The 27958-nt window shown below is 41.9% G+C and overlaps 1 protein-coding gene across 2 annotated transcripts in view; it reads right to left on the bottom strand.

Moving 5' to 3' along the window:
* VGLL3 (vestigial like family member 3) overlaps nucleotides 1–27958 on the bottom strand; it is a 71134-nt gene that overhangs the window by 23245 nt on the left and 19931 nt on the right. For both annotated transcript variants that reach the window (XM_085623017.1, XM_085623018.1), the window contains exons 2-3: nucleotides 16769–17027; nucleotides 11682–12185 (exon numbers count right to left, since the gene is read on the bottom strand). In XM_085623017.1, coding sequence (XP_085479143.1) covers nucleotides 11682–12185; nucleotides 16769–17027 — 763 coding nt within the window. The remainder of the gene's footprint in view (nucleotides 1–11681; nucleotides 12186–16768; nucleotides 17028–27958) is intronic.

Below are 27958 nucleotides of genomic sequence, written 5' to 3'. Positions count from 1 at the left end.
GGTGATGCATGGCTTTCTCTAAATATTTTGCAGGCAGCGGAAGATGAAAAATAGGGTGGTAGTTGTTGGGGTCATTAGGATTCAGGTTATATTTCCTTAGGATAGGTAGAATGGAGGCTACTTCCCAAATCTTGGGAAACGGCCTGAGCCGAATGCAGTATTAAACACTGTAGTAAGATTATCTGCAATGACGTTCAGTGCCGGTTCTAAAACTGCCACTGGGCAAGGATCCAGATGGGAGCCTGAATTTGCTTTAGCAATGAGCTCTCCCACCTGCCTAACGTCAAGGTCAGCGAATCTAAAAAACAGAGGCCGATCCGACTTGACCATAGTTTCTCGACTGAATTGAATGGCAGAGCCCTCCAATAGTATCCGAGGTTGATAAACATCATGAAAGATATATTCTACTTTACTCTGAAAATGTAAAGCAACATTGTCTCACAGTTGCTGTGTGCAAACAATTTTGGGTGTGCGCTGTGATTTAAGAGTCATGACTGTCTGAAAGAGCTCGGAAGAAGAATTGTTTGCACTCTCGATTTTCTGGGTGTAGTACTTTGTTTTTTTCTTAAGCAGAAGGGATTTGTACGTGTTGGGACAAGATTTATACTTTTCCTTCTCCTTATTGTCATACGCTGATCTCCATATGCATGCTTGTTTTTTACAGGTTAATGTAAGTTTTTTTAGCACTTCCGAGTACCAGGGGGCAAAAGGGCCTCTCCGTCCTACCATGATGGTTAATTCTGGGGTGACTGAGGTTAATGCCACATCCAACCATTCGTGTTTCTGTTCACCTCTTCAGTGTGGGCTAGTTGAGAGGCCGTAAGAAGCTGCTGATCTCACTGTGGGATCATTTTTTTCCAACCACAAGTTTTCCTTGGGTTATTTTTTGTCTTTAGCATGTCAAGACTGCAGAGTGTTCGGACCAGGTCAAAGGCAAAATGTCCTTAAATGAAAGACAATGATGGTTTGAAAAAATGCCATCCAGCGCATGGCCGGCGACATGCGTGGGTCCTACCACAAGTTGAGGTGAGCCAAAACCATTCATGACGTCACTAAATCATGCTGACTCTCCATCAGACGAGCTTCAGTGCAGGGGTTGCGGGGACTTGGCGGAGTCTTTGGAGCACGTTGTAGGCCTCTGCCCAGCACTGCTGGCCCAGCACAGACTAAAACTGAGGCCAGAGTGGAACAGACTGGGAGTCCGGTCTTGTAGGCAGGCAATCAATGCGGCATTGAGTCCAGAGAACACTACTTTAAACATAAGCTTCACAATCTTAATTCACCGTGCATATCGCAAGCTCAACCAGCAAATTCCAGGCCCTGTACCAACCTCGAGGAATGTGCAAAGGTGACTAAAACAACGCCATATCCACAAAGCCGAATTCCAGCAAAATCCGTGTACTCTACCCCTGCAATAATATGGAACACGATCCTGATGACCTGACATCGACTACCGACAACTGACAGCTACCACATCGATCTGTACCTAGTTTTTGGGACACTTTACAACTTAATGTCTTACCTGTGGCTTTTAGCAGCAACTTTTATTTTCTTTTTATATTATTACCTGTTATTCAATGGCATTATGCTGCTATGCGGTTTTACGCAAGTGATGGTTATTTTGCATTGGAAGAAACTCTAAATCAATCACTTTACAACTTGAAGATAACCAATGTTTGTGTGGTGTCTTCCACTTCTATATGCTATGAGGAGCTTGGTTTTCTATAACCAAAGATTTCATTAAACAAACCCCATTATCACCCAGGTTTTCAGTCCGGCCCAATCTTCTTGTTACCTTCAATCAATCCCAGTTTGATCCAATCCTTTTGTTACTTAATCAATCTGTTATCAAGGATTGTCCAGGCTGCAAGGAGTGTCTAAAAATTCCCTGGTTGCCTTATATTAAAGATGTTTTAAAGATCCTGGGGAAAGCTAGTCCACCCACAGTTCCAGCTAATATTTGTAAATATGACATGTATAATTTAACGGCTCGGTTCTTGAACAATAGATATCTGGAAAATGAAGATGCAGAACTATTCAAACCATTCTTTAGACCTTATATCATGCTGCAGTCATGCCTTATAACTGAATCTGATTCACCAAAGGTGGCTGGGTGTGTGAATAGGACACTCCCTATTTGTTGTCAGACGGATATTACTCATTCCTAAGTCTGTTTCCCACTGGGTCGGTGTAGGAGAGTAGGGTCTGCAATCCTATGATCACCCAGATTTTTTGCTTTTGCTTCATTGGTTTACGACTTTCCCCGGCTGTGGGCCTGCCAATCAGACCCACAGCCTAGCTGTTCTCTCTCGAAATTAACACACATGTACATTAGGTGCATCCACCAATTGGAACTGGGCCGCCTTGTCAGTCCCTGTCTCAGCATACCACAGGTATCCAGGGCATCGGTGTACCCAGGGCCTACCAGGGGCTGCAGCATGTATTATGCCACCCCTGGAATGGCCGCCCAAATCTGACACAACTGGCTGCACGACAGCTGGGGCAACGTGGTGTAATCACCCGTTGCTGTAGGTGTAGTATTCCTACACCTAACCCTAAAATGGACACATGGATTCCTATCAGTCACTCCTATGGCAGGCCTTATCAATCCTGAAGGCAGAGTGCAGGGAATCATGTGGGACGGTGCTCTGGCGCGAGCTGAGCCCGTCGACGGCTTGCGGAACCAAGTCCTAATAGCCGTTCCATGGTGACGCGGGCCAACTACTTTTAAATGCATTATAATCCTTGCGGTTATTTGCTAACTTTGGCATCGCATCACCTACACATGTCGAGTAAGGTGTCATACGAATTGGAATACGAACCCCTCGCCAGTTCTGGCGACGGGGTTAGAATTCCCCCCTTTTAGAGGGGCACGACATGGAAGTAACCTTGAACCCCGGTTAAAGTTGACTCAAGCCTCAGCATCACAAAATGGATGCTGCCACCAGACACAAGTCTGACCTCCTGCTGCTGGGAGACCTTCCAGCGAGGGGAGCTTGGACAAAGGGTTTCCTGTCGAGGGCGGTGTTAGCACCATCCCAGACAGGGTTTGTGTATCCCAGGTAGGCAGGGCTGAAAGGAAGGTGATTGCCAGTGGCACCCCGGTGCTCACTGTGCATAGCCCGGCTCAAACCAGTTTCGGGGGCACACCAGCCCCTGAGCTGGGGCGAAGCCGGACAAAGGATAGGGGTGTAACCACCCCCCTCCTGGCTCCACCCATAGGTAGAACCTAGTCACGGGCCAGCCCCTTTTCTTAGAATAAAGGTAGGAGCGAGTCCCCTTCCCAAATTGGATAATTCTGAATCTTGAACTACTTTCCACGAAAGGAACTCTTGACTATTTCTGAAGACTCTCCCTTGTGGCTAAGGAGTAGCCACCCTGCACCAGCAGGCACCACCTAAGCGCTTGCGGTTTGCTGTAAGTCTCTCCTACGGATCAAGACTGCCCAGCTCGACGAGACCCGAGTTCCCTGCCATCTCTGACCTTTTACCTACCTCTTCAGCCCAGCTGAGAGCCGTAGGTGTGACGAGACTTGCGGGACCGGCCATCTTCAGAACCTGCACGACGCTTATCTAGCACGCCCCCCGAGGGACCCTCGAGTGAGTGCACCTAGGGTTTGAGGAGCCCTAACCTTGAGCAGCTCCAGCACCGAAGTCTGCCTCCCCAGCATCCACGAGATCTGCGTGGGGGCCCTTCCGCTCCTTGCTGTTCACCGCGTTGTTGGACCACTTGCCGACCGGCTTGTGGCCCTCTTCACGACGCACCACGATTGTTTCATCACTAGTCTGGTTGCTCCAGACTGGCTCTTGCTCCCCTTCAACAGAGGAGTACCACGGACCCTCCTGGTCCACTCCAGACGCCATCTTGACTCCACCGCGTGGGTTTGCCACTGCCAAGATCCGCTGCCCCATTCCTGGGCCCAGCATCATCAACAGCAGATACCTTCGTGGGACAGCTCGCCTTCCATCCTGGTCGCCGCCGCGCCTCCTGGTCCGAGGAACAGCCGAGTCCGACGTCATCCACTCACCTGGTCGAGGTGACTTCAGCCGGTACCCTCCTGGTGCCCACACGATCGCTGGCTAGCGGTTGAGAACTGAGTCCCCTCTGCTTTCAGGTTTCCTTCAACACCGATCCAGGCTTGGATCTCGCTGAACATCGACACTGGTCGCCTGCCAGCAACTCTTCTTTCAGGCTCCTGAGACTACAACGAGGACTTCCGACATCTTGCCGAACCTTCCACCGCCGCAGCCTCTGGGCTAGGTAACTCGAGCTTCGGTGCTCCATCGCAGGTTCGCTTTACAAGTGTCCAGTTCCTTTTTCGTTTAGTCCCACTGATCGGATCACTCCGGAATCAGTAACTTTAGACTTTCTAACTTCTCCCCTTCCACTTGCAGCGTAATGGTTTCGTGCCCTCGGGCATTTGTGTAAATTGTGCAACCAGAAGTATTTTCCTAAGAGTTTTGTATTGTGCTTAGCTCCCTGACTCATAAAGAGCCAGGGTAGTCTTGTTATAAATAAATATCCTTTATTTTCATAACAACTTGTGTGGTGTCCTTTCACTTGGTGTTCAAGGGGTATATGTGATGGTAAACAGCTGGCTTAGCACGCCCTCTAGAGTTTAGCCTAAGACTGCTCGTATCCACGCTACTAGGATAGCTGGTCTATAAGGTTGACTTACAACCAATCATCAATAAGGGTTGTTTGGAATGATACACAGTGATCACTAGAATAGTGAGCACTACATATCAGGCCAACTTCTCACAGTCGGTATTACCACTTCGCGTGTTTGTCACTGTGATGGGGTATCTGTCCCGGCATTTTTACATTCTGAATCTTTCAGCAAATTGCACTGTATTTATTCACAATGTTTTTTTAACTCCTACATGGAAAATATACAACATTGTTCAGCATAGAACAGTTTTTCGCTTTTTACCTTTACTAAAGGGGGATGTTGCTTGTTTTGCTGTAAGTTCTTTTTTAAGTCTGTCTTGACATGCCGAAAAACAATGTGTTTTTTTCTTTAAAAATGTTGTAGTCTTATTACAATTTGGTCATCTTAACCTCTCAGTTTTGTATATGTATTGTATGTATGTTTTACTTTTATGAATATATTTTTAATCAAATAAAGTAACAATTATTATTAAATAAAAAGACTCTGTATCAGAGACCGTTCCCAAGTGGAAGTCAAAATCTCCCAGCCGGGTCAAATTGGGGGAGGCTAGTACGTCTTCTAAAAGGCTGCTAACATTATCAATGAAGGATACTCTGGAGCCAGGGTATTTATATACTAGGACTCCTTTGAAGCTATGTTGTGTGGTGAGTTGGATGCTAAACTCAAGTGTTTCACACTCCTTTGATGGTACGGCTAAAAAAAGAAATTGAGCCTGTCTCTCTATATATGATGGGGATGCCCCCTCCCCTCCTGCCTGTCTGTCCAAGGTGTATATTTCGAAACCCGTGGCTTCTAATACACAAACACTATGTCCATCTGATGGTTTTCTAGACTATGCTCTACAGTGGATCTTGCATTAAACAGGGGAAACTGAGGGGGCTTGTCTCGCTCCTTCTCAGCTTTGTTTGAAAAGGTGGCCGAATTGGTAGGCCCCTCAAAGTCAATTTGGGAAAGGTGGTCTGGCAAAAGGAGCACAACCTGGGTGGAGATTTAATATAAAAATCAATCATTGGGCAAGCACAGACTGTCCTGCCCACCTTATTTAGTGTCATTTGTTCTCTCTTAGAGTCCTGTATCCATTTGTTGTCATAAGAGGTAATGAGCAATCAATTAATTTCCCCATGCCTAAACAGAAAACGAAAAAATGAACTTGACTTCGTGTGATGTAACTGGTGCTCATGTAATGCGGCCCAATACTTGAGGTTAGAGTTTGCGCAATATATAAAAAAACACCTTTAGGAAAATGATACTGCATGATGAGCTTTCTTGTGCTTGGAAAACCTTTCACCCCATGTTACTTGTCTCACTAAATAGATTATCTTCGAATCCAGCCTCAAATGTTGTCACCTGTTAGCTTTAACGTTGATGAAAAAAATAGATAATTTCATGTGTCTGTAAACAAAGCCATCAGGTATAAGTCAAGTTTATTTGAAGCACTTTGCAAAATTTGAATTTGAGGGGGAACCCAACAAGAACGCCAGGAAATCTAATAGTGCAGCAAAGGCGAAAGTTGTCTCCAGTACTCCTGGATTGTCGATTTGATTTACAACCCTCTACATATACCGCTTTTCTTGTTCATAGGCAGGCAGTGCATGTAGCAAACAAAGACCAAGAAGATGTAGCTGAGGACCATTCAATGTCTTTGATGTTGGGCAGGAGGAGAATTTGACAGACTAGCTGGGATTGAGCAACTATGACCTGTTGACATCTGCTGTTGGTGAATGGATCATTTATTGTGTCTCAACTGCAGGTTCCTACGTTTTTAACTAAGTCAATGATTTAAGCAAATACAGTCACAGAAAACATGATATGCACATAGAATCTAGAATACCACTATAATACATGGGTTATATCATGTTGCAATAATATTGCCTCTGCTACATTGACCCCGACAACCACATCTCATGGTAAGTATAGCTAAGCAGATGTGCTGTTAAGAATAGTATGTATATACTTAGCTTGACCAGTGCTCGATATGGAAATATAGAAGAGCAGATGCTCGCCATGTCATAGTGCCTGCTTGCTTCTGAGATTTGTCAGTACACACTCATTATGGGAACTACCCTTTATAATGATGCCTTTACCATGCAACAGCTTTACCACACAGGTGAATATTTGTGCCTTTATGCAACATTCCTTTACCATGGTAGGTGGGTAGACGCAAAAGGGTGGTAAGGATAGTTTTAGGGTTTAGGAGTGGGAAGTGATTAAGGGTGGTAAGAGTAGTTTCAGAGCTTAGGGGTGGGTAGTGGTAAAGGGTGTTAAGGGTTTAGGAGTGGGTATTTGTAAAGGAAGGTAAGGGTAATTTTGGGGTTTATGGTTGGGTAGAGGTAAAAGGTGGTAAGGGTAATTATAGAGTTTAGTGGTGGGTCGAGGTAAGGATAATTTTAGGAGTGGGTAGGGGTAAAGAAAGTTTAAAAGTACATTTAAAAGGGGTTGGTTGGAGAGTTTGCCACAAAAAGAAAATAAATGAATTATAAAATAAATGATATATTAAGTTCAGAGGTGGGTAGTGGTAAAGGGAGGTATGGATAATTTTAGCGTTTAGGGGTGTGGATGCATGGTAATAGTCTCTCTTTTAAAAGCATTGTGCAAATGCCAAGAGGTAATGGTACTCTCCCTATCAAATTAAAGAAGTGTAGATACTCAGTACCCGGCACTACCTGCCCATTTAAAGCCCTGACCATGTCAATGAAGCGGTGGACAATAGATAGTATGCAACTGTACTATAGGATGACATTATCAACCTCAAAATAATGTTGTATAACCACACAGAGAGGCTCAAAATTGTAAAACATGGACAGGTCATATGTTTAATTTGAAACCTAATAAATGTGTTTTGCTCTGCGAAAGGTTCTGCACAGCGAGGTCTCCTACATATTCTTTCACAGAATTGTGTTACACAGTGTGTTAAATATGCCATCTATTCATCTAGGACACTTGCTCCCGGTTGATCTCAGTGACTTTTAAGTATTACTCAGCGGGATGGTTGGTTGCCCTGAGAATAGGATTTTATTGGGCTGATATTGTGTGCTCCCACTGAAAGGTCGATTGTATTGCTCTTTTCAACTTGTGGCAAAGTTTATACTCAATATCTCAGAACTGAGTTGGTTATGGTGGCAAGCCTGTAATCATGGCTATTGGACTGATGTGTTTATTTTGAAATGTTATGATAAAGACACTATGCCAGAAGGATTTATTCTGAAAACCATAAGCTAAAGTTGATAGGCATTTAAGTGTAGATTATCAGTACCCTATATTATGACACTTGCTCACTGTTGATTTGAATATCATTTAAGTATTACTCCACGGAATGGGTCCACTAAAATGTAAGGAAAGGCATTCCTGAGAAGTAAGTAATTTCTTAGAATGTGGTTCAGGGATATAGGCCATGGGAAAAGACCATCAAATATGACTTAACCTGTTTAAGATGTTTTATTGGGAGGCAACATACAGATGTAACAGGTTATCCTTTATTTAAAAGATAATCTACAATGAAGGGCCTAAGAAGGGCTGGAATTAACTCTGATCCAAGACTGCTCAGAGACCTTGCAAATGGGTTCATGTCCATTCAAACTAGCATTGGTCTGCATCCTATATGAATATTATAGCAAAGTTTGCTGATTGACTGACTGCAGTGTGTGTACATCCAAAAGAACTGATGTTATGATGCACATGTATAAAATCTGATTTTTTATATATATATTTTTCCATTGCTGACTCCAAATCATTTAATCACCTAAAACATCTGTCTAGCTCATTGATAATCTGAAGAAACCTTCTGGCAGATAGACTGCAACAGTTTAATCTATTTCCAAAGTTATGCTTCTGTGATATGCTTGATAGATGGGGCTCCTTTATCAGGGGCAGGGATAATTAATTCCCGTCAAGATAGATTGGGAGAGGTAGAGAAGCATCATTTTAGCTTCCTGAAATACTACTGTTTATATATGTTATGACTGAGTATTCATGCATGACCCTAGTGTGGAATACCCTATAAACAAGAAAATCCGCGGGTCTACGGCACTCCCACAAAGGAGAAAATAGAAGCACCTGACATCACGTAGGTTGGAGACACGTACTATCTCGGGTGCGACCTGCCAGCGATATCTCATTTTATAAATAGTATCCAATATATGTTGGCAAAGTTCTATGGACTGACAGCTGGTCCTCATTGTTAGGATCTTTCCAAACAGTTTAAAGATTCTGCAGCAGTAAGAGAGGACTCTTTTACTCGTGTGCCTATCAATATATCAAGATTAACTGGATGATGTTCATGAACTTACATCTAACTGATGATTTTAAAATGCTAATTGGCGTGTGCAGAATGCAATTTGAGTAACAACTGGCATCATCCACAGTTGTTACATGCATCCTACTGAAAATAGAACACAGTCTTTTTCATGTCTCCGTGTTGTGGTCATTTTCAAATACAGTCACTGAGCACAACAATCGGTGGTGGAACTCCTGAGGAAGGCATAGGTCTGCCGAAGCGCGCATAGAGCTACATTGGAAACCACCTTAATAATAACGATGTGTTCATAGTACTATCTTGCCACATCAATTGCAATCTAAAAACAAATTTTGTTTCGCTATAGATCATGTACATTAAATTGAACAATAGAATGCAGTATGAATGTGTGATGTATGATTGCTAGCTAGAATGTTGTGTTTTTGTTCATCTCTGTAACATTAGTTCTCTTTTTATATATTTTTTATAATAAATATTTCATTCTAATAAATTGCTTTTTGTATTTTTCTATATTCCAGTGTCACTAGTGTCTATTTGCGACATGTTTTGAGATTTGTATTAATTTTTGAAGTTGTCCTAGATTATTTACATTAAGAAAACAGAAGCACCTACAGTACAAACAGGCAATCTTGTGTGTTATGGGTGAAGTCCTATTTAAGAGGATGGAATTCCATCACCCACCGAGGTGGCATGCTTCATCATTTGCTCCTCTTGTTTGCAAAACCTAGTGCAACCAAGGGCTGCGACCCCCTCACTGAGAGGGAGGAGCTCACGGATGTTTTCAAATAGGTCAGTTGGTCTGATCTTCTAAGATCTGTGAAGCATGAAGGGTATTAATAAAGGTGAGTATCTGCAGTGCAAAAAAGATAATATGTGTAGTGATATTAAAATTGACTACCAGGTGAAAAAAGAAACTTTAATGGTTAACGCTTAGTGTCAAATATTAAAAGACAGTGCAGGCGCGCCCTAAATGAATTGGCGAGCGTGCTGGTCTAAATGGAGGGTCCACATGTTTCAGCCATATTGATCAACCTTCGATCTTGGCCTTCCTCAGGACCTAGATGGTGATGCTACTGCAAGTTTTAAGATTGCCTGTTTGGACTGTAGGTGCTTCTGTTTTCTCTTTTGTGGGAGTGCCGTAGACCCGCAGATTTGCTTGTTTATAGTGTATTGGATTGAGGATTGTGTCCGTGCAGGTCTCTAAACTTATCCCTGAGACCCCTTACCCACTTTTTGTTTTGTATGGCCTAGTGTGGAATACTCAATATATATGATTTAACACATTATGGTGGAGCAATTTGTTTTTCAAAAGTCAATCTCCACCAATAAACTATATTGTATCTGAAGAAACAAATGGACTTTATTAGAAAATCAACAACCTACTTGCTAGTCTTTAACATCCACCACTCCTAGAAATACCATCGTGCTAACAACAACCAGAGATGCAGGTACTAATCTTTGAGAATGCATGCCTGACAGGTCACGCTTCAAGAAATGCCAGAAAACACAAATAATATAAACTGCATATTCCTATGATTGCTTACAGTTTATTTGGAGAGATGTTGTCCGTCCATTTACCACTTCACTGACTTTGTCAAAGCCAGTTGTATCCATTGACTATCATTTTTGACAGTGTGAATATGGAGCAGGATGGTTACTTTAATATGGATGCCTGGACCTTCAGCTCTGTGTCTGTTTTCCAGAATTTAGCAAGATATTCTGAAACGAGTACCACTTTATGAAATATAGTGACTTACCTATTAATGGAAAACATTGTTACAATTTTAAAAAGAGAACATTAACAGGAAAACATCTTGCCTGATTGTGGTTTCTAGCACAATATATTTTCTTACCAAACTGCCTGATGGAGATGGCCTACCTGGTTGAACAAAACTGTTTCAATTTGAATCAAAACTAGACACAATAACAGCAGAATTTGAGCACCATTTTTTACTAGGGCAGTGGGTGCTTGGCATTCCACTTACAAATCTTGTCCACAAAATGCTTGTATTAAAGAGTAACCTCTGTGGTACATCATTCGACAGTAGCATTCCTATAGAATCTCAGATCCTGATGGTTGTTGTGATCAGCCCTTAGTTATGTGAGTTGTAAACACTTTTGTTGCTCCTGATCCTAAATCAATGGTCTTTGCCTTTTCATGGTAATAACGTCGGACAGTGGGATAATATTAAATACACTGCTTCCTTTGTAGATTGGTGTAAGATTTAAATTTCATTCAAAGTGTTGCAACTTATCTGTTAGCACAAACCCCACTTCAAACACTTTCTATATTTGTCAAAGCTCCAAATCTAATTTAATATACTTTCATTTAAAGCTCTTCATAAGTCAGATCTAGAGTGTCTTGCAGAGAATGTTCACTAGTAATGCAACACCAAGACATGGCCTTAAGTAAACCAACATGGGCAGGCTTTTCTCACCATGTGTTTCCTAATTTATATTAAGATAACAGCCTTCCGAGTGGGACACACAGAGTATTGCTAACTGCCCCAGTGCCCTTAGGTACTGCTAAATCCTTAGACTATTTGAAGACTTTGAAACAAATGTTTTGCTCAGCATCCCAAACCCAGACTCCAATCTTTAAAGCTGAGTGTTTGGTATTTTCAAAGTTTTATTAATTATACAGTGTCATGGGGACCTACATGAAAAGGTGAATGATGAGGTCTGGATATACATGATTACATCACAAGCAACATGCGGCAGGCTATATAGGAAATACATGCAACTCTAGAGACTTACTTGTGTCAAAGCTAAAATTGGGAACAATGTCCACTGTGCCATGAAATGCTCCAGCCCAGGTGGAGGTAGCAGTGGTAGCAGTAGTAGGGTCAGTCTTTGCAATGTCGCATTGTGGAGCAGGAATCCTGGCTGCTCGTACAGAAGGCATCAATAAGGATCCATATCGTGGGTCAAGGTGTGAGCTGGGATGGTGATGATGGTGCATATGTGGGTGAGAGTGGTGATGATGCATGTACACATCATGCATGTGAGCATACGAAGGGCTTGCCTGAGATGTCAATGGATAATGCCATGTTTCAGATACAGCAGGAGGATGCGATGGTGCAGTCTGATGAAGGCTGTGTCCAGGCCAGCTGCTAAGATCTGCTGATGAGAAGGTACATCCTACAGTCACTGGTAAGTCAGGGTGTACTGCACCCAAACACGGTGGTGGTGGAGGCTGGTAGGAACTGGTCCAAAATGAAGAAGGAAAACTGCTACGTTGACTTGACAAGGTTGAGCTCTCTGATAAACAGATTAAAAAAACAAAGATTATTCCAGATATAGGTATGTTTTACAATCAAATCAGCTTTTCAGCATTATTTGAACTGCCCAGGTCCCTTCACAATGACCAATAAAGCACTACATTACATTTCATTCAATAGCCGCAGCAGGAACCATTTTTTTTCACTGAGGTTATAGGGGGGAGAGGCTTGCTGTTGTATTCCAAGATTCTAGAAGATTCTGACTGTCACCAGCATGTTTGGCATCCGCACATGAAGGCATGTAAAACATGACATTGGCGTAGATAACCAAGGAATGTTGGGAGAAGGTATCAAAAGAAAATTGGATGCAGTGGCTTAGTTTGGCACGCCCACCTCAAGAAAGACATCTTTCTGGGTAGAAAGAGTGTATTTAGAGAACTGAGTCTGTATTAGTGTGTTGTGTGGTTAAGAAAACCCATTGCAAAAGTAAACATAAAACAAAAACAATAATCCCAACAGTAAAACTAAGCGGTAAATATCATCAATGACGTCTGAAGAAAGTTAAAACAAAGGCTCTTTTTTAACTTTTATGTTTCACTTTTTACTGAATATGTTGGCATGAGCAAATATTCTTGGCACTTCAGCTGTTTTTGTGATTGAAGTACTTGCCCCCCCCCCCCTCAATAACATCTTAAGAAGTGGACAATTCACTCAGATGTCCACTGCTAGAACAGTAGTATGGACAGTGGCAGCAGGAAATTGGATTTTTAGAGACAATGTCTTCATAAAGTAAATGAGAACATATGCATAAATACTTGGCAGAAACAGAATGAGTAGAAAGACTGGATCTTGTAAGAATGAACAATCCCACAGGTTGAGCTGTAACAGTTTGCTTGAAGACAAGATAATTTATGCTATCATACCACATCTCTAAAAAGATTTAAAGGTGACAGAAACCCAGGCAGGTGATTACTCCAGGGTCAAGAAGAGGAAGCTACAGAGCTTTCCTTAATCATACCCCAGACCAATGCTTTATTACACTGAGCAGGGCCAGATCTTGCACTGTGGTAATACTTTACAAAGCTTCATATCGCTGCAAGTGTTTGCGTGATCAAAACAAATTCTAGTCTGATCCTACATTGCCTCATAGAGGAAGGGAGAGCAAACAGGCACCCGAATAAAGCAGATTGTATTAAGTCCAGCCATTTGGTAAATCTTCCCAGAAAGCCTTAAAGTGCTAAAGTAATAGCATGGAAGGAATTTTGCCTCAATGATTTTATGGATACTATCAGAGGGCTGAATTAGGAGCTGAGAGCATACTCTGTGCATGGTGAAATTCAAAGTTAAAACTGTTTGGATGGAGGTGAAATGTCGGGCTGCTGTCTTGGTCTTGCAAGACTCCAAGAAAATTAAACATGTTTAATACCTCTGTTACCTAGAAATCATGAGTAGCTTTTTAAGATCCTTTCAGAGAAGACCATTAACTTCCAGACTGGAGAACTATTGCCAGTACAACTATCAATTAACATCATGGCCCTTTGAAGCTCTATTGCAGTAAGACCAAATTAGACCATGTTGTCCAAATACTGCAGAAATTTGAAGCATGTGTTTTGTGATTTTGTGGGATATTTATTTAAATGTAAGTGACAAAGTCAGCTAAATTTAGGCTAAATAGCGGGGAGCGATCGCTGCATTAAGCAGAGATTGATGGCTATCTGAGGTGTTACATGATAGTATGCTTGATCTAAATTTAATTTGCGACCAAGTGTTCTTGCAAAGGCCCATGAGTTACTTATCTGGCTTAGAACAAATAAGGATCCTGCAGACACCATTAAAATTGTACATAAAATAGATAAGTCAAGCAATAAACTGAACCTGTTTACAATTGATATACCAGTGTACTAGCATGTTCAAATCAACTATATGTCTAAAGTCAAAAGTCACAGAAGAAAAGAAAAACCAGTCTGAAGTGGTGGAATTAAATGTCTGTCTGATCAATACTGGATCTTCTTCAGCAACAGCAAAGCATAAACGTTTGCCTGGACGTTCAAAAGAGGGAAGTTAGTAAAATAGATTATCCCTAGATGAAATAAGATAAGGCAATTGCTTGACATAATGTGTTATGTAAGTCAATCGAGGTTTAAAATGCAGAGAAGAAAAGGATAACCTCTCAATAGAATGATGTGTGCAGACCTTATTATATCAGCCTTCATAAAAGGTGGCCCAATACTGCTCAGTGATGCAAATATAGGTGTTAGCTTTCCTTTCTGGAGAGCTGTACCAGGTTTTTACGATTTCACCTAGAGGGTAGTAAGGTCTCACAATGCCACACACCCACAGACTGACAGATCTAGATTTAGTTCAGTGGGTTATGTGCCCTACTGCAATTTCTCAATTTTAGTGGAAAAATGTGTGAATCGAAAAAGGGTGATACCTTAAATTCAATCCTACTTTCAATGGTCCCCCATGCAGATTTTCCAAATTATCTAGAATTATATGGTCAAAAAACCTGAAATCGAGGACAATTTGGCTGCATTAATTTGAATGTCCTTTAGACAGCAAACAAGATATGCCCTCAGGATGAGTAAACACTTCAAACATTGTCAGCTCTGGAAATTGGAACACTGGCATTTCCTGTGCATTAAAATGTTAATAAATAAATATAAGGTGTCCATGAAAATGAGGTCTGCACAAAGTAAGTGAATCTTGGCAATGGAATGCAGTGTCCCAGGTTTCAAAGGCAAAAAAACTGTCTTTTCAACTAAATCAGTTTTGCACAACTTGTTAGTCAATATCCACCAAAAACGCCTATGTTGCTTACCACTTAAAATGGAACAAATACATTTACCAGTGCTTGTCTCTAGATCTCTCCATGATTGGGGCAGGTTGGGCTCCTTGTTTTTGGGCCCTCATGCCACTGTGCTTCTTGATCGCTACACCCCTAGGTGTGGCTTCTAGCATCAACGTGTTTGTGTTACCAAATGCCAGCCAGTGTTTTGATAGGAGCAACAAACAGTCTACAGGAGGTATAATGTCAAGCGACGATTTACCGAGCCTATTCCACACACCCACAAATTAAGAAGAATTGTTCGGTGAATCAATCTACTGCCTTCACCTGATATTTAGTTTTCCAATGTATTGCTAAAATAATATGGGAAGTTTTGCATTTTCTGTCTGTGACAGGGATTTCACACTGATTCACAATTAATGATCACGAGACCTATTTATGTGGTTTGAATTGAATTCTGCTGTCAGGAGATCTCAAATATTCCAACGTGAAATATTCCCTAAGGACACAACTGGTTGCCTACCACAGATCAGAGTGCCCCTTTAAACTTAATACAGTTTGTGGCAAGATGAGCTGTAATTTAATATAACTACTTGAGCTGACCCCTCGAACATCCCAATGAGACAGAATGCCAGGGTAATGTTGCCATTGACATACAACGGTACAAAACTATTCATCTAAATAACTTGCAAAAACACATGTCAATGTCTTTCACTGTATGCCTTTTAAGGCATCCGAGAAAAGAGACAGAAGGAAACATGCACATATTAGCAGAGTCTTGTCTGATACATGTAAACCAACGTTTGTTGAAATTCGTTTTTGTTCTTGTTTACAAGACTTATGATGCATCGTTATCTCGTATATAAATACAGCATAACCGCAGTTTATTTTAGAAATTATTTGCCATGGGTTGGGCATTTCGTGTCAGTAACATCCTGGCAGCCCAGAAAAGCCTGCCAAGTGGCAATGTGGTGGGTCTACAAGTTTCACTCTCCTTTCATATATAGATAATGGAAAGGCGAGTATGCAAAGAATGTACGTACGCGCACTTAGGGCTCCTCAAAGTTCAAGGCCAGCGTTTTAGGGAATAGGCAACCAACTATTTATTTGTGTGGGTGGCGGGAACCACCACTATTTGTCTGGGTCTGGGGCTTATTTGTGGACATCACACTTAAAGACAAAACAAGGATGAGAAAGGTAAAGAAAGGAGGAGGAAGACATGAAATAATGAGAAAGGGAGAGAACAGAATTGAAAACGAACCCTTCAAAAATTAGTTTAAAAGACAGAAAGTGTTGTGTGGTGGAAGGAAGAGGCATTACGTGGACTCAAGACTCAACCCAGGTAATTGGAAGTGTCCACAACGGCAGCCTTAGAAAGTTATGAAACACTACATTTTTTCCCCCAAAATTAAGTACTGCGGGCAAGTAACAAATGAAACAGTGGAGTACTTATTTGTACTTATTTCAAGACTCAATAATAATCAATTGAGCAATCTGGCTATGCTTTGACTCACTTCCGTGGGTATATCTGAATTCCAGTACTCTGAAACGACTGCCGAAACAACCAGTTTAGAACTTTCTAAAATTCTGCTTCTTCGTAGCCTCTGACAATAATATTTGGTGCAACCTCCCTTAACTAAATTATGCAGTCACTCCCTGTCCATTTGACGCAAGCTTGGTGCAAGATCAAGACTGCAACACTGGTCATACACATGGAATAATTCCTAGCTGTTTCTCCAGATCTTCAACTTCCAATTAAACTCCATTACCCCTACTTATCTCACTCTGCTTCTATGCATGTGAATGGTAGTTTTAGCAACAATGCAATAGCTGACCTCTCCACAGTGGGCTGGTCCCCATCTTGGTCTTCGAACCGGCACTCTCTGGGTTGAAGCTGCTGGCTTGACTCAGGGCCCTTGAGAAGTGTTCATCCACCACCGACCCAATGTCTCCTTGGAAATAGGTGAAGAGGACGCAGCGGGAGTTTAGGTACTCCATCTCTGCTGGCTGCTCTTTCTCATCCTCTTCTTGCTTGGTGGTGGCATGTGTTGCTTCCAGAGCTTCTTGCATCTTGGTGTGCGCAGCTAGCTTCTTCTGAAAGGAGAAGGGAAGTATAATATCACTGTTGAGCAGTCTGAAAAGTGTTGTATGCTGCCATGATGCATCATTTACTAAGGATGGGTGAAATGTGGGTCATTTCTGCATTTTGGACACAAGGATACATTTTGCACTTTAAAAAGAAATCACAAAATCGCGTATGACGTGAACAACAGCCGCTTGCGATCAGTTCATTTGTATTTTTTGCTCCTGCGATAGGATTTTTACGCAAAACAATTTTTCAATTACATGATGCGACATAATGGCATAATCTCGGCATTTTGTGCATCAATCACAACATGAAATAACATAAATTAAGCAAATTACGCCAGCGTAAATGAAATCCTGCCCGTGTTCAGTCCTCATTAACATGAGCCTAGAGGTCTCAAGCAATCCCGCATCCACACACTCACATCATATAATTGCATGCATCTGGTTGGCTGTTCGCCTGGGCACAACACTAAAGGAGATCGTGGATGCGTGCATTCAGCAACAACATACTTCCATGGTTTGTTAGTACTAATAACCATGCACTCTTACACCCAACCCACTTCTCCTCATTGTAGACTAACAGACGAATGATCTCATCCTGAAACAGTCGAACTGTAAACCTATGATTTTCCCTTGCCAGAAAGAATGCGTTATCTTTTAAGACACACACAAAATATTAGACCAGCCCGCAGTGCTGGTCTGTATTTCAGTTTGTGACGTCAGTAGGCGTGATAGCTCTCAAATGTTGAATGTTGAAGGCATTCCTCTATCCACAATACAGGCGCAGCACCAAAACTGTGTTGCATTCTCCACATTACAAGTGGATAAGAGGTGGCAAGCTGACTCTTTCAGTATTTGACATCTCCAAAAACAACATGCAGAGAAAGGGATCAATTATTATCATCTAGGAATTAGACACATGACCATGGAGATCTGGATGGAAATCACGAGTTTGTTACAATGGCCTTTAGAAAAATGTCAAACCTAGGTAAAATGTTAGCTGTGGCAAGCAATTGAGCTAGCCAAGCACTGGAGAACACAAGCAAGGTGGCAATCTAACAACATCATTGTTTTCTGCCCATGCTTCCAAATCACAACAGGCAGAGATTAAGAATGTTGCAGGGAACACACATAACATTTGGAGATGGAGAATGTGGTGGAATTCCTCCACTATAATTTTAGAAATGTAAACCCAAACTTCTCATATCGAAAATCACACGCAAATACTTAGACTGCAATTTTCCAAATTCACCGAGGGGATGATTGTGAGCATTGCACAGAAGCCTAAAGTGTATTTTGATTCTTGAAAATTAGAGTGCCTTAGTCATTGCTCCGATCATTACACTTAGTTATTCTCTATACTTTTGTTTAAATGATTGTTGTTCTTAATTTTAGAATTGTTACTAGATATTAAATCACAACACGAGTGGACAAGAACCCTGATGGAGCCCTAAAAGGCAAGCCTGGTGTTGTTTTAGAGCTTGGTTCATAGACATTCTGAAAACATGTTTTAAAGTATACATCACAGAATTATGACGAAATTTCACATAGAGTTATGCATATTAGAGAATTTACAAATTATAAACTGGATTGCACCCGTAAATCTAGCCTCATTGTAATGTTCCTGCCTTACTCCTTTTACTTACTTCACTGGATTATCAGCAGCATGGGCAGTAGTGTAAACGTGCATATGCAACTTTTCTTTTTTTCCTATTTTATTCCACATGAAGAAAATGCACATGTAGATAAAAGCCACCCCACAGAATATGTGTGCTTGTATTGTTTTCAAATCCAAGTTATATATTAATAGCCTAATTATAAGTGGCCCTTGAATCCCTGCCCACACAACAGTTTGTACAGGTATTACAATTTCAAGTCGTGTGATATGTATTGCACTTGGTAATTGCCTAGTGTGATAAAGATATCACCCTTTGTTAACTCTGGGCAAGTTAAATCTGCCAGAATTTAACACGGCAAGGGAAAAAAACTAGCATTCATGCAAACATGCGGATTTTGGTGCAGCGAGCACCAAAATCGACATTTTATTCCCCAGAATTTCGGAATATGTGATAATTATTTCACTCTATAAATTCCGAATGTCCCAGTGTCATATTTTTTATCGGAAACAATGATTAACATTCCCAACAGAGCCTACTAGTAACTAGGGGTGTGCAGACCTCACAGAATGTCGCTCTCCGGAGTTACTTAAAAACTCGGGAAGATTCCACCGAGATCCACCAATGAATGGAAATCTGCAAGTCAAGCTGCTCACATTGTGATTCAGTGCTACTAGCGTCTTCTACCCGGAAAAGTTTGCACAAACGGCACTACGCAGTGTGCAAAGGCATGTGGCTATTTGAGTTGATATTGCTGCTGCTCGAGTACAAAAATCTACTGGAGAAGTGTGCCTATGACCGCGCCCGCTAGCGACTGCCCACATTAGAAAATCTCGCCGGAAGTCCTCCTAGTGACTGGAAATTGTGCTAAGGGGTGCCAAATCTCACTCGAGCTAGCCAGCTCACATTTCTGGTGCCCCGTGGGAGAGAAATTTCAGCTACACAGTGATTTACGGATTTATGCCGGAACTCCATGTTACAAGTGTAACCCAGAGTTGCTCAAATTCTGCCAATTCCCCAAGCAAAATGGAATTTCATACCCGGGCCTACTAGCAATCAGACACTTAGTTGTGCATTTTGAGCACTAAAGTTAAACATGCATATTGGAAGTAAGCAGGCAAACCATGAGTGTGCATACCATAAAGGTAGAGCATTGTGTTTTGACCTCATTCACAGTGGTCAGTACCGCACCTATGAAAACACACGTCGTCTCACCTACATGTAAAATATGGCCTGGGGAAGTCTTCGATACTGCAGTATTTTTTTCTGCGTCATGATTTTTTTTAGGATGGTCTAGAAATCCTGATTCATGTTTTTGGAATTCTGACATTAAATCCTACTTTTTGGGACAGTAAGTTAAATGTTTTATGACGTCGGCTATTAGGCCATTGTGGAAGGATATTAAAGCATGCCTATGAAGCCTGTTAATAATTGTTTGGTGGAAGTGAAATTTATGGGCATGTGAGTTGAAGATTGAGTAGAAGTGAGACCAAGGAATGGCCTAATATAAGAGTAAAAGAATATGCTAACTCTGTATTGATGGAGACAAGATTTCAGTATTCAGTAACCACTTTAGATACTAATCTGCAGTTCTAAGCTGAACCCCTTTAATGAATTCTTCTGTTTGGGTATGAGGTTATCAGTGAATGCTGATATTTGTTCTCTCAGCACCTTTCCCTAATAAGCAGGCGCACTGGCATAAAGAGCTAAGCAGAATCAAATTGTGTAAGAAACAGACTGAAAGCTCACAAGTTACTTGCATCAAATATTGAGTCACCAGACTGAATGCATTGGCCAAACAGTATAGGTCATACTGCCTACCTTCATGGTTGCTTTGGGCCATAAGGAGCAGCACGGCCCACATTCCACGGCTTTGGAAAGCAGCACATGTCACACCAATCTTGAAAACAACTATGCAGATCCTAACTATCGCCCCATATCTCTCCTCCTTATGTTGGGCAAAGTTCTGGAGACTTACGTCAAAAAACAACCCTCAGACCTCCAGGTTGTTGGATGCCTCTCAATTGGGCTTGAGACCTTCCCACGGTACAGAGATTGCCCTACTTGCAGTAGGAGATACCATCAGGCTATCTCTTGATGCTGGAAATCCTACCATGCTGGTTCTGCTTGACCTGTCAGTGGCACTTGATACCATTTCTCATTCCATTTTGACACAAAGTCTTCATCAGACAGGTATCCAGGTCGCTACCCTTAACTGGTTCAAGGACTTTCTAATAGACAGGATTCAGACTGTCTATATTGGCACCTAACAGTCATAAACCATCCTTCTGGACATGGGGGTCCCTCAGGGCTCCTCCTTGAGCCCCACGCTTTTCAATAACTATGTGACCCCCCAGTCCAATTGGTCAAGCCCTGTGGGTTTGAAATACTTTCCTATGCTGACGACACCCAACTGGTTATCTCACGTTGGCATGACAATGAGAACGTCAAACAGCAATTTGTCGCATGAACGACGAAAATTGCCATTTGGATGTCCCACAATTGTCTTCAAATGAATGGTAGCAAAACAGAGATTCTTCTGTTTGGTAAAGCCCAGCTATATTTTTTGAATGACTGGTAGCCAGCTGAACCTGGCTCTGCCGTGTGCCCAGCAGAACAGCCAGGAATATGGGTATACTTCTGGGTGACACTCTGTCTATTAACAACCAGATCCTTTCCACCTGCTGCACTTGGTTTGGCATACTGCACCTTCTTAGGACAGTCTTTCAGTAGCTTCCTTTGAGTTCTCTGAAGACACTTATCCAGTCGCTAATCATCAGCTGCTTGGATTACAACAATGCGCTGTTACTCACCATAAATAAATCCCTTGTAGCCAAAATACAGGCAGTTCAAAACCATGCCTCCCACATGGTCAACAACCTGCCTCTGCTGACACCATCAGCTCCCACACTTCGAGCTATCCTCTGGCTCTGAATTAAAAAGAGAGCACTGTTTAAACTCCTTTGTCTCACTTACAAATCTTTGTCAGGCTAGGTCCAACATATCACCAGGACAGACTTACTCCATACCTCCCTGATAGGAGTCTAAGATCTAAAAGTCAACTCCTGCAACGTCCTTGGCGCATTTGTATGTCAAAATATGGTGGCCGGGCATTTTCCTCTCTCACCCTGCACCACTGGAATAGGCTCCGTCTGTCTATTCATGAATGTCCCAGTTTCTTTGGTTTAAAAAAAATATATATATATGGCTATTGTAATTAGCTGCCTCTTTCGTCTCCTGCCTGTCAGAGTGCTGAGATGTCCCTTCGGGGTCGAGTCGCACACTATACTAAGAGCCAATTAACATACTCACTTCTAGTGTGAAAAAAGCTGCTTTATTGAAGACAGGTGCGAATCACATACATTTTACCGTAGGCTTTGCCTCCCAAAACTAGACCTCACTGTACATTACTTCACATAATTCCCCCTACCCCACCCCTAAATTTACAGCTCCCGTTTCCATCATCTTAATGTATAACCAAGTCAACTGCAATGCATAGCGCTACCCCTGCTTAAAGAGTCAACACATTTTAAAAATAAACACTTTTTTGTGCACCTGTGCTCCACCAAAACAACTAGCAATTTCTTTAAAGTCCAAAGGCACCCTTCTTTTAATATAACCATAATCCTAAACTCCCCCCTCTAGGGAACGGTGGGTGGGGCAATTTTTCTAACAGCTATTGACGACCACCGTGTCACCACAAAATAGTGTCAAGAAATATAAAATGGCTATTTTTTTATCAGCATATACTGCCCAACACAGCCCAAAAAAAGTCAGATGCAGCCTGGGCTGCTCTATGTCCCAAACTCCCCAAAGGCTGACACCTCCCTTCGGTTGGCTGCTCACCAAAGCCTAATGACACGAAGAAAATGTGAAGGATATGTAAAGCCTGCTCTCCAAGTCAAACAAGTCATACTTTGCTATTTCATCCTTCCATGCTGCAGCCAATCAATCCTTGATAATCTTTCATCTCAGCATGTATGCTCGCTGGTAAAATAACTTCACCATCCCTGGACGTGACTGAATTCTTGCATGTTGACTGGACCATGCCTCAGGCACTTTGAATTCACTGTTTATTAGGTCGAGCCTGGCAGCGCATGCACTGCTCTGCGAGGCATGCTGTATTGAGATAGGGACTTGAAGCCCCGCCCACTCTCTGCCACATTTTTCATTGACTCGTGCCATTGTCAACTGCACACTGTGGCTGTTCATTGGTCAAAAGGCTTAAGAGTCCCTCCTTGGCACCGCCTTGTCTCATTTTGTAACATCCCATGGTGACACCCCCTGTTATGTGTGTTGTTGCTCGGTAGGCTTTAATTAAAGCCTCGGAGCACTTTTCTCTCAAATAGCGTCGTCCTGCCTGCTGTTGCAGACAGGACACACTCTCTCATAACGTTTTATTTTTATAGCACGCATTTGCAATGCAATAGAACTTGCATTTGCGAGAGTTTACGCTACTGGCATTGCAAAAGAAAAAGCCTTTTATTTATCTGTTTTAAGAACAACACATAAATAAAAGGCTTTGTAATTTACAATGCCAATAGGTCAAACTCTCACATATGTGAAACGTATTGCATTGCAAATGCTTGTTCTCTGAGCTACTGCGAGTGTTCTAGTGGCCAGAATCACAGGACAGATGGTGGTTTGGTAGCAATAAAACATCTTCACTAATTGAAGTTCCTTCTCCATGCACATATTCATTCCCTCTCTCCCTCTCTCTGTATGTGTGTGTGTGTGTGTGTGTGTGTATATATATATATACACATGCATACATATATAATCCACTTTTCCAATGACAGATTCATGAGAGGTGGATTTGCAGGAAAGCCAATCATTTTCAACACTTTTCCCACAACGGTGTAAATATTCTGTAGGTTCCTCCTAAAAGTTTGTTTAATAAATCTGTAGAGCTCCAGTTATTTTTAATTACTCATTAAAAATGTAATTTTGAATCTAATATTGTCTATTACCTTTTTGGAGCGCTTTAGAAATACTTTCACCGTGCTACAAGAAAGCACAATGTTCCACTTATCCTGCTGTTGAAGTAGACAAGGTCATTGGCGCTTCAACTGCTGTAAATGTCTCTTGTTAAGTGAATTAAAGAGTGGCGCTTGTCTCGGATGCTCTCTGCGCACGGAATAATAGAGTCAATCCACGGGCTCTCGTGGAAAATCCAGAAATGCCAACACGTGCAAGGGTTTTGGCAGAACCCTCTGGACGAATAGCCCAATTCCATTCCTTCGAATCAAGCCGGAACGCTGGAACGAGATGCGCTTTTCACGGAAGATATTTTTCAGATGTTCCACTTTGGGCCCTGTCAGGGCGGAAGAAAGCGCATCACACATGGAGGAAAACTGCACGAACTTGCAAAGCCGAATTCACAAAGGTTCCTTGCACTCTTGAGCAGCTGAGGCGCTAAGAAACACTTGTCAAACGAGGCCTTTGTAACTCGCTGAACGATTTATTTACTGAGATAGGTGCTTGTCTCGAAATATGTGGTGGGACTTCCATCCTCGATTTTTGTCTTCACTCTGATAGAAGAGGGCGGAAGTCCGTGTAACTTTCACAATGGATGAGGTATGGTTGTGTGCGTGACTTGTTTAGGCGTTTAGATGTTGTTGTTTTTTGCCAGGGATTACGAGTTTAGCTTTAGAACAGGTTTAAATTTCGCATAAGAGGCCAGTGCCTGACTTTATCTCGTAAAGAATTACATCGAAAAACTCTCGTATTTAAAGACGCTGCGGCCCCCTGCGCTAGGCCATGGCAGAAGAAGGGCAGTGACAATTTGAATCATGTGATCTGAGTGCTCTCACACTTAGAGAAATCTGATTTACAAATGAGTTGGGCTGGAGATAAGATGCTATGAATTGCATTTCGTATGGACCTCAATTTATAAGCGATGCCTAATCCTCATGGGTCCTAGAGGAGTTCCCCACTTACTTAAACCATGAATTAATGGAACTGCAGAATTCTGGGATATCCGCGGAATTTAGACAATTTTTTGACGCCCTTTGTGAAGGAGATTAAATAGTCCAAACCTGAGTTTTACCAGAGACCCCTCCCACGAGTCGTGTCCCTTGAGCAGAAATAAGTGGGAAATATCCTTTGGACAAAATTATTGAAACACTATGTGATGGGTTTCTGAATTGTGAGCGGTGCCACATATCACAAAATGGCTGAACATTTTACAATGCAGCAGGCCACTCATTGGCAGAACTGCGCATACACTTATATATGTTTATTGCATATTTACTATTGTGCTAACATACCTACCTGGGACCACTTCATTGAAACACTGTAGATATGAAGGGCCTCAGTACCAAAGCTCTTCGGAAATAGGCTGAGGCTGCTAAACCTGAGGTATACGAGAGAGCTCTAAAGGGCGCAACCAGAGGCGCTGCTACTCTAAGGTAGTACTAGGAAGTCACCAGTGCAGGCTTGACTCCTGAGGGTGGGGGCGGCTCATATCACTTCCTTTAGGATACCGTAGATCCTGGCACTGGTCTTTTTAGTAGCCGCACTACCTTAATCACAACAGCTGTGATGCGCACAGAACGAAGGCTCCCCGGACCATCTAGTTGTACATGTTCTTCCCTATTGAGAGGCATATAGAGTTTACTTGGTTGCTAAATTAATCCGTTCATCAACACTACAAATTTCACAATGAAATTTGCTCATGGATCCATTTTAGCGCTAGTCCTCCTTGGTGGAAATTTCAGATGATAAATGGTCCCCAATCAATAAAGTCACTGGCATGTGGCATTAATTGACTCCTAAGACTGGTTATTGGTTTCTAGTTGTGTGTTTTTTAAATTTCAAAATGCATAAAAAACAGTAGAGTTTTCTTTGTTTTTTTCCCTGTGGACATGGTGGTTAATTAATGTCCAAAGATCTGTAAACTGCAACTAGGTTCATGAGAAACTATTTGTAAATGGTCGACTAGAATTTTGCCCTGGGCGATCTTCATCCTCTCCGGTGTTTGCACTTTTCTTACTATTTATTGCCAGCTCTTAGCGATTGCATGGACCTCCTAGGTGTACAACTTGCAAGAATCAGGTGTGTTGCCCTCCTGGATGGAAACTGATCAGCAATCGATCATTTTACAAGGTACAGTTTCAACATAATGAACGATACATTTCGTGAATAGGGTCATTAAAATATCTTGGTTTTATCTGACTCTCTGCAAATTGCTGCTTTGTTTGGCTGTTTTTATTGGTCCTCTAGGAAATGATCTTGCCCTAAACACAATGCTGCACACAGACTTTCTGCCTCACTTACAGGCACAATTTGCAACACAGTTCATGTTCCTATGGTGCAAGCTGTAGGCAAATTCTGTAGTACAGCCTCATAGACGAAGAACACTTACACCGACGTCCATTTTGGACTTCAGCAGGCAACACAGGTTAGTTTCCATGGCCCTTAATTTCGCACGTCTCTATTACCATTAGGCCTGGGCTAAAAATCCGTTCGCGGAAATAGCGATAATTTGACATTTTCGCGTTCCGCGGAAAGCGGGAAAATGTCAAGATTTCCGCATTCCGCAGCTTAGCGATAATTTCTTGCTCGCGCTGTAAAATAATACATTCTCGCGTGCGCGCGATCGCCTTACCTGAATCCCCGCTTTCGCCTACAAGTTTTCCCGATCCGGTCGCGTTCTCCACGAGACGTTGGATTATTGGTAGCCATTTGCGCTGTCTCGCGACAGTTCGCACCCGCAGTAACGTCATGCGTCACGCGATCACGTCTTTCTTCTCGCGATCATGCACCGCAAGACAAGTGAAAACAAGATGGCCGCGCCCGCGAGCAACCGCATGGGTAAGTTGGCGAGCCGCGACCGTGCAGAAAATACAGCGAACGGGCGGGGTAAAAACTTCCGCATCTTCGCGATATTTCCACGTGTTTGCGGAGATTTTTAACATTTTCGCGATAATTTGCGAAAGTGAATTTCGCAAATTCCGCCCACCCCTAATTACCATTCACCGTAAATCACTGTTATTATTGTTACCCAGTTTAATGGTGCTCAATTTTCTGACCTCAGAACGATAGAAGGCTGAGTCCACCCTGCTGCTGATCAATGTATGTTTAAGGGGTGAGCATTCAGCAAACTGAGCTATGCGGACAGTTTGATTTTAAGTCTTATGCTAGGACATTGCTTAAAGAATCTTAGTTTATGATGACCAAACCCCTTATAGACGGTGCCCATGCAATAAAGTGTTATGTCACTGCCTCCACTTAGCCCATCCTGATAGAGTTCTACATACAACAGATTATTATATGACACTGTTTCTCGTGGACATTTAGTGAGAATGTTTTCGCATATTAGACCTGGCTGTTGGCACACAATTGCAAACTGTGGACGTTATGTTATAGTTTGCCTTAAGTGGGTTTCAGTAAAGATCTACACATCACAAGGCCTCATAGATGTTTTTTATAACTACAAGAAAAAAAGTCTACATCACACTCAAGTGCCACCTTTGCCAAAGCAACTCCTCAATAATTGTGGAGCAGGCAACCAATGTTTACGACTATTCTTCTTTAAATGATAAAACACATTCATCAAGTTTGTTATAAGTGATCCTCACTGCTGAGATGTTATATGTTTCTATTGACAGCTGCGGCCATAAGGCGGCTCTGTGAGTAAACGACCCATTGCTAAAGTCTGCTGTGATTTGCAGGTCACCAGTTCAAATTACAGCCAGGCTCACTCAACAATCCATCCTTCCAAGGTCTGATTAAATGCTATTAAATTGAATAACAGAGCATGTTATTTTCATTACTTTTCAACCGTACAAAATGTGCTATTTAAAAATAAGAAATACAAGCTTAGCAATTATAAAAAAAATGTTGTACCTCTGTTGTGCACCACCCCTCCCACCCTCTCGGTGAGATAACTATTTATTTATTTATTTATATATAAAATGAACTGATGGTTTTATCATGAGTCATCCACAGGCCATCATGTACTACAATACCTGTTTTTAAAAAAATCAATTAATCAGGGGTTGATAAAGAGCGCTACTCGCCCGTGAGGATCTCAAGGCGCTGGAAAAAATGGATGTCTACCCCAGTTTGTGAGTATTATTAACCACAATGAGCATTGCTTAAGTACTTTTTCAACCTTCAAAAAATAAACATAGAAATCTTACCCTTAGAAGAATTAAAATTAGCCAACTTCCTATATGAAAAAGCCCTGTCTAAAGGATGCTATTTAATCTGTAAAATCAAAGTAGGGTTCCACTTTGTAAGCACAAAATTCCAGGCCCTAAACTGAAATTCATATTAAATGTCGGAAATCTTAAATAAACACATGGTAAAACGAAC

This window comes from Triturus cristatus, chromosome 8 (genome assembly GCF_964204655.1).
Source record: "Triturus cristatus chromosome 8, aTriCri1.1, whole genome shotgun sequence".
In the NCBI taxonomy this organism is placed as follows: Eukaryota; Metazoa; Chordata; class Amphibia; order Caudata; family Salamandridae; genus Triturus; species Triturus cristatus.
The sequence above is the reverse complement of the archived record's forward strand: the minus strand, read 5'-3'. Positions and strand labels throughout refer to the sequence as shown.